The following is a 7,745-nucleotide window of genomic DNA, read 5'->3' as shown; positions in this document are numbered from 1 at the left end:
CCTCCTCACCCCACACGAGGAAATTTGTGCCTGCAGTCAGATTTTATCATGGAACAGATCTTAGCGCTGCGCAGGAGTAGTTTGCAGGCCCCAGGTTCTCTATCCTCCAGGCAGTGAACCCAGCAAAAGGTCATTATCATTGAGCTATTTTCAAGTCAGCTGATTACGTTCACTGCTGGCACTGTAAGATGAGCAAATGTAATAAAAGTTAGATCGATACTATAAAATACATTATGGATATTTTATATTTCTTACCACAGTTTTTACAGTTTCACAAATATCAAACCCCAGGTGTACACATCCATTTTGCAACACAGAATGACTATACAATTCCAAAAAGAGCAGGCATTTCAAATACACAATTCTGAAGTGTAAACACAGTGTACAAGCTCTTCACCTCACAATCCAGGTGCTATGCAGTAGCAGCTGAGGTAACACCAGACAGCATGAACTCAACAAATGGTTGGTTTGCCTCAAGATGATTTTTAGCATCCTTCTGTCCTGTCACCTGTTCAGTCCTAAGCTCTCCCCCAAGTTATACAAACATACAATAAATACATTTCTGATTTTAAAGGACACTTAGACAAGTCATGAGGATTTACGTGAGTACAGTACATTTAAGTTCAAGTGCAAAAAAAGTAACTAGTGGCTAGTCATCGATGTTTCTTTTTATTAACTATGGTGTTGGTCCCAGGCACCACCAGAACACAGGTTGTTCTATGAGCACAGCTAAAGCACAGCTACGGGACACCCCTTCAGTCAGGCTCACTGGATGTCAAAGTGGGTAAAGCTGCACACCCCCTTCCCTGCTTAGCTGCTGCCATCTTCCTCTCCCCTAACCCTGTGCCCCTCTTAATCTTGCCTCTGGATCACTGTACAGTCCCACAGCACGCACCTTCCCCATGGAAGGCCTGACACATCACATACATCTCATTTCAAGGAGGGCTGAGCAATACTCACTCCATTCCGTAGAAGCTGAGTGCTCCGAATGTCCCAGGAACAAGCTGTTAAATACAAGCAAATGGGCCAAAACACTATCCTGACTAAACCCCCCCGACTCCTCCTTGAGCCCAAGGGTATCCCTCCAGCAGCAATTTCCACTACGCACCAGCAAGTGAGCTGGCTGCAGTTAATATTGAGAAGCGTAACAAAACATAATCCAAAGTCTTCCAGTGTTTTGACGTCGGGCAAAGTAGCTTCCTAAACATACTGCAATTTAGCTACGTTTGCTTCCTCCTGAGAACGTCTCACTCGATTTCTGTGTCAACAACTTTGCCCCTATAATCCTAATCATTAAGATTTTTAGGTGATTCCTCCCTACCCCCACCTTCCCTAGGCACTTAAAGCTTACTGTTTTCTTAATAAATAACCACAGTAACTACACTGCATTAAATAAACCATTGTATAGATGATGAAATAAAAACCCAAAAAGACAGTGTGTCCATTGAAACCCTTGATCAATCTCAGGCTGTGCAATCTTGATCAAAGATTCTTGTCTCAACACAACATCAAACCTAAAATTACCCAAATGCACACAACCTACGCCCAACTGAAGGGCTGCAAGCGCAGAGGTTCACTTCTTCAGAAGCCATCCTCCAGCTTTTTTGTTTCACTAAAACACCAGTTCAAAATCTTTGCTTTGCAGAACTAAACCTTTATCTCAAACAAGATGACGTTAGCTTCAAAAACATATTCTTTGAATACGTGTGTTTTTTACTTAATCCATCACCGTAATATGAAGATAGGCTTGCTAAAGCTACTCTGTTTCTGAGAAATCTTTACAGAGACAGTTTCATGCTGTTCCTATATTTATTGGATTTGATATATTCTAATAGACTATGCAGGGAAACTCAAGTTTCTCTCCTAAGAAGTCTTTTCCTTTTGTCTTGAGATCAAATACAAAGAAGAAAATTACCCAATCAAGTCAGACACACCGTGCCTCAGTAAGTGAAGAGCGAACTCCCTTTTTCTACAGATTGCAAAGAAATCTCACAGCACTTGACTCAGCTTTAGCACAGCAGCCAAGAACTCTTCCTACCGCTAGATCCGGACACATCACTTCCTTCAAGAATTCCGAACTTTTGGCTTCCCTGCTCATGTTGCTCTGTGTAGTCATATGAATATTCTTTATATAGTTAAAAGCTTGCACTGCATCACATTATGATCGTTAAGATGAAGGAAGTCCTACTTTTGAGCTCCTACTCCAGCGTTTCCCAGGTGAGAAGCAGAATTCCATGCACTGGGTTTGATAAAATGAGCATATCTCAGGGCCCTGCAGCAGCAGGCTGAGCATCATGATCCGACACGACGCCGTTGCCATCTGCTCGGGAATCTGATGTTGCTGTAGGTGTCGGTGCTGAACAATTTCTGGACTGCCCAGGATCTGCCGGATTTTGGGGTTGACTGGCTGAGCTGGCTGATGAAGCACTGCAATTCTCATTGATTTTCTAAAGAGAGGGGAAAGGATTGCATGCAAAAAGTAAATGTAAGCACTCGTAACACTGTCCCCAGTGGTATACCCCCAGATGCATTCAGGCACTTCTGAAAATTCACAAAGAGCTTACTTTGAACGCCCGCAACATAACAAATCAAACGTAAAGAAGCCAAGCAAAAGTAGTACATTTAAATCCAGATGACACTAAGAGCAAGCAGACAGTAGCTTACCTTCCATCTCTTTTCCTAACTGCACTTTCCCAAGAAGCATGCAAAAAACAAACTTGTTGTGTTTCAAGGGAAAAAAAAAACAATTAACTGGACTTCAAAGAGTTCAGACATGATCATTCTTTTGACCAAACAATTCCATAAAATTTTTTTCATCCTCCATAAATATAGCTTTCCTCAATAGTTCCCTCCCTCCCCAAGATACTGCTCAGACTTTCTGAATAGCACAACTTCTGCAGTACTGATGTACGATTCCATCCAGTCTACTCAAACAGGCCTTACTAAGGAACGTAAGAACACATTTAAACACCAGTTACATCCTCCCCCGGGTTGAAACAGCAAGCCTTCACACTAATACATTTCACATTAGGAAATGGTACACCATCTATGATTATTTGTTTTGCACTGAAGAATATAGAATATGGCAAGTGTGTCCCTTTGCTTGAAGGAGTATAAGCAAGCAGTAGCAAAATCAAGCCAAAACCTTAATGAAAGAAGAAGGAATAATTTTTGTCACTAATTCCATTTTCTGTGCACTGACTCTCCCTCCAAATGGTCTATTTTCATTTTAAGGAGGCTATTTAACAAATTTAATGAGAGCTGGGCAGCCTTTTTCTAGTTTCAGTACTTTAATATCACCAGGCTAAAATAAATGACTGAGCACAAAACCTGAAATGCTTTGGAGAAGGTCTGTCCTTTTGGGGCACTGAAACGTGGATAAGAAATTTTTGGAGAATACAGATGATGAAGAAAATAATACAATGGGGTGCATTGAATTTTGGCACATCAACAAGAACTACTTTTATATCCGCACTGTATTTTTACAGGAAGGAAAGAATAATGAAGAGATCATGTGCCACAGAGATGCCAAGAGGCACAAAAGCCTTTCTGGCCTCTTCACAACTCTCAGTGAAGCAGCTGGGTCGTGTCCAGCAGTGTTGGACAAGTCCCTCTCAGGCACCACACAACTGCAAAACGTTCTTTTCTTGCCGTGTTCACTGCGTAAGTTCTGTGCGACTGCTTTTCTCAGACTTCTCTTTTTAACAGGGGACAGCTTATACTAACCAAGACCCTGAGGACATTTACCAATGCAAAACAGAGCGGTTTGTCTGGACAAATTACTTTGATGTCAGAGACCCAGTGATATCTTCAGCGTCGCTATAAAAACCACATTCTTTGACTCAAGGAAGTTCAAAAACAAATGAAAACCCAGCCAATCTAAAGCAGACATACCTGTAAATATATTTTCAAGAATAAAGACAAATAAGAAAGGCAGCAGATCGCTGACCAGGTGAAATTCCTACACACTCTGCTCTGCTGATTCACACTCATACCCCAAATTACCTATTTCTAAAGACAGCAGCTGTGGAAAAAGCATTTCTGTGTTTACGCCTACTGGGTGCATAAGAAGGAACCTCACCCACTCCTTCCAGACAGGTAAACATAGTGGTTTTAACATTAACCATACTGTTCCAAAACTTGCATTGACAGCATTTCCCTACTTTGCTAAAGCAGTATGCTTCAGCTCCATTCTGAAAGGCACAGCCAAAGCGTTAAATGATAGTTCAAGAACTAAGCCCATCCAATCACTGCTGAAGCTAAAGGTATTAAAAGGTATGTTGGGGGGAGACTGGACAGAGGGAAATGGTGTAAAGTAAGCACCAGCAATCAGACATTTTAAGTCACGGAATGGCTCTTATCTGGTGTAACTCTAGATAAAAAAAAAAAGAGATGAACTTTATTTGAACAGAAAGCTCTGTATCCCATCAGTAGTTGTCTGCAACACCTATTTGTGCGACCATGTAGACATTCGACAGCATCACCCAAGGAAGCAAAACTAAATAAAAATCATTTTACACTCCCTTAAGCAGCTGTGCATCTTCATGTTCAATTATCACCTTGTGAATTTTGCAAAATGCATAACCCACACATTCCAACTAATATGAAAACAAATGTAACTTAAAGGGAATTCAAACATATCCAAGCCTGTAAAACAGAGCCTCTTTCTATGTCTCTCCCTCTCCTCCCATCTTCAGAAAGATACTATTTGCAAAAATCATTATTCACGCTGTACTTTACATAGAAAACAACTCTATTTCATGCAGTATTTCAATTACTGTTTCACAACTCTGAATTTATTACAGGCTGACAGAGAATACCTGCCAGGTACTAACAGACTTACACAGCTATAAAGGTTTTCAGGCATCCAACAAATACCCAAGAACTTCCTGTACGTTAGAAGATTACCTGCAAAGGCTGATTCTCAGGAGTTGGATTGGTTTTGGATAGTTTAACCATCTCTTTTATCTGGTAGACAGCATAAGCCAAAGTGACCCAAGGAGAAGAGCTGATGCCCCAGGCAGGCTTGTTCACATCCTCTTGCTCTTCTTGGTGTTTAGTTTTCTTTAGAGGGAGTCTGGGCTCAGTCCGAGGCATGATATCTTCCGAGTGCTGTTGCACAAGGTCAATAGTTGCTATGGGAACAGGACTGGAAGGCACTGGGATCCTTTCCGCCAGCATTGTCTTTTCTAAAGTTTAAAACAAAATAATCACTGGCAAAAGCCAACGAGCTTAAAAAAAACGAGAAGCAGACAATGAACGCAAAGTGTTCTGTGCTTTCATAATATGGTTATCGCTGTTCTGAAAGCAGAACACTGGCATAAACAGCCAGGAGTGAGACACGCCACAATCTAGTTAGGGAAGTACAACCTGGACATTGTCCTTACAAGCAAGGCTGTTCTGCAACCGCAGTGAGGTATTTCAGATGCCTGCATAAACAGGAGGGGCTCATGAGGATTAAGCGGTCCATTTGTTCCCAGCTAGCTATTAGAAATACGTATTTTCATGTTACATGGAAATTTAAGTCATTTTCCTGTTACATGCATATTGAAAGTAAGTCTTTTAGACCTGTAGCAAACTTATTTCTCTGCATAAAGCCTGCATCTTACAACTCACCTGTACTCATAACCGAACACTGGCTTCAAACAGGATCCATTCGGTGAAGTCCCACGGCCTACAGCATCAGAACAGTCGTTTCTGATCTTAAAGTTTCTAAACCTACTGATTTGACTTAAAGAAGTTGTTCTACGTCTTCACCACTTTTTTATTTAGAAACAAACCATCCCTCCATAGTTACTGAGATGAAGTTACACAGTTTGTGGGAAACAAGGTTAGTGACACACTGGCGGAGACAAACTATCTGTTGCAGAGTTTCAGGTAAAGGAAGAACTCCTACCAACAGATCTTTACATCTAAGGTCCTCGCATAATCTGAAACAGTTTTCACAACTGTCTTGAAATGTCACCCATAAAATGACTGTCATGACCCAACACAATGTGCCTTACAATCTTGAAGAGACAGAGTACTTATATACGAAAAGTAATTAAACAGACTGTTAGAAACTGTTGGATTTTTTAAGTAATAGCTGTATGTTGTCTATGAGTCTATAAATAACACATACTGTGAATTTTGCAAAAATATTTTTCTGAGTAAAAATATTTTACCAAGTAAAAAGATTTTTTTTCATAATTATAAAATCATTTTTTGTTTACAGACTCTTAGATAGTACTGGATATTTTAAGCAATGGCTGGATGTTCTCTGCTAGTGAAGACATGAAGAGACTAATCCTGCACACACTTGACCACATGCTTACTTTTACTCCTCCAACTGGTCTTGTTGAAAGCAACCTAATTACTGCCATTCTCAAATTTAAGATACACACTCTTAAGATGGGTAGTGTGTATTAAATGAAAAACAAAGATTGAAACAAACTAAATAGAATAAGGCCACTAAGAACAAACTACTATTTACACGTAGGTTCACGTGTAATTAACCAAAAGTTGACAGGAAACTGAAGCTGCAAATATCCTTTTCACCTTTCCATTTTTGCTATTATCATTTGAACAGAGGTGAAGAACATTCTAGTAAAATAAATATTTGAACACTTCGGTACAGGCAACTTGATAACTAGTCAAGGACAATTCATTTAATGTTCCAGCTAAGGAAAACTAACCTTCATTTCATACTCAAAACTCTTATCGGAAAGTAACATTTGGGTAAAAAGCAGCTCAAAAATTCATGACTTTTCAGAATTTTCTACAGTTTTATTGTCTTTATAAGAATTAATTATATTCTTGCTAAATCCTTAACTTGCACTAAGTATATAATTTCTGGTTAGGCTTTATATTAATAAAGGTGGAGATTAAAAAGTTCAAGTTCCACCTGAGGGGACTTTTCTCAGGTGCCAGAACAGAACTGAGGCAGCTATAAAAGCTCGTGTCCTCTGAAGCAATCTCTACAATTTCTGGCAGAGGTGGCTTGCACTGGTAGAAAATGAAAGCATGCAGTGCTCAAGGTGAACTTAAAGGACTGATGGAAGTGAAATGACTCACTATAGCTGCTAAGACTAACCTAAGGGATTCCCAGAACTGAAAGGTCATAGAGGTAGTAAAGTATGTTACGCTTTCCTCCTATTGACCTCCAAGAACTCAATGCTGCCCTTCTTACAGCAGGAGCACACCACCTCAATTTCTATCATTGCTCAGGAAAAAACTTCTCACTTGAAAACAAACTGTTTTGTCAAAATCTGAGTAAAGACATCAAAGACAAAATTAAAGCTGTAGGGAGCAGCTTCAGAGATACCTTTATTCACTAGCTCTAATTTATAGTCTCAGTGACGTGAATATTTACCTTCTTCTTCATCAGGAACCAACAGCCACTGGATCAGTGCAAACAGAAGAAGAATCACTAAACAAGCCATCCCTATTCCTCTGAATGTGGCAGCAGGACCTGTAATGAGATTTTTTTTTTCTAAATTAAGAATCTACTTACTTAATAAGATGAGTCAGCATTATGTGCTCCTTGGGTACGTACTGTCCCATGTAGACTCTTTTTAGATTGTTTCATTACATTTTCCTTCCCCAACACTTCTTCAAAAGGCTTTGCAAAGGATTTTTAAGCAAGTAATTAGATTTTCATTTGTTCATCAAGAGGCTGCTCTCACAAAGGATTCATTCATCTTACTTACGGATTAGGTTGGAGATTTGCTCACACAATACTAAAAATATCTACACATAACATATTT

At 39.8% G+C, this 7,745-nt stretch overlaps 1 protein-coding gene across 1 annotated transcript in view; it reads right to left on the bottom strand.

Moving 5' to 3' along the window:
- Positions 1-227: 227 nt before the first annotated feature.
- MFSD6 (major facilitator superfamily domain containing 6) overlaps positions 228-7,745 on the bottom strand; it is a 29,028-nt gene continuing 21,510 nt past the window's right edge. The window contains exons 5-7 of the mRNA XM_068408202.1: positions 7,352-7,450; positions 4,909-5,189; positions 228-2,447 (exon numbers count right to left, since the gene is read on the bottom strand). Coding sequence (XP_068264303.1) covers positions 2,265-2,447; positions 4,909-5,189; positions 7,352-7,450 — 563 coding nt within the window. The 3' untranslated portion in view covers positions 228-2,264. The remainder of the gene's footprint in view (positions 2,448-4,908; positions 5,190-7,351; positions 7,451-7,745) is intronic.

This window comes from Nyctibius grandis, chromosome 9 (assembly GCF_013368605.1).
Source record: "Nyctibius grandis isolate bNycGra1 chromosome 9, bNycGra1.pri, whole genome shotgun sequence".
NCBI lineage: Eukaryota > Metazoa > Chordata > Aves > Nyctibiiformes > Nyctibiidae > Nyctibius > Nyctibius grandis.
Note: the sequence above shows the minus strand (reverse complement) of the source record. Positions and strands in the feature narration are given on the sequence as shown.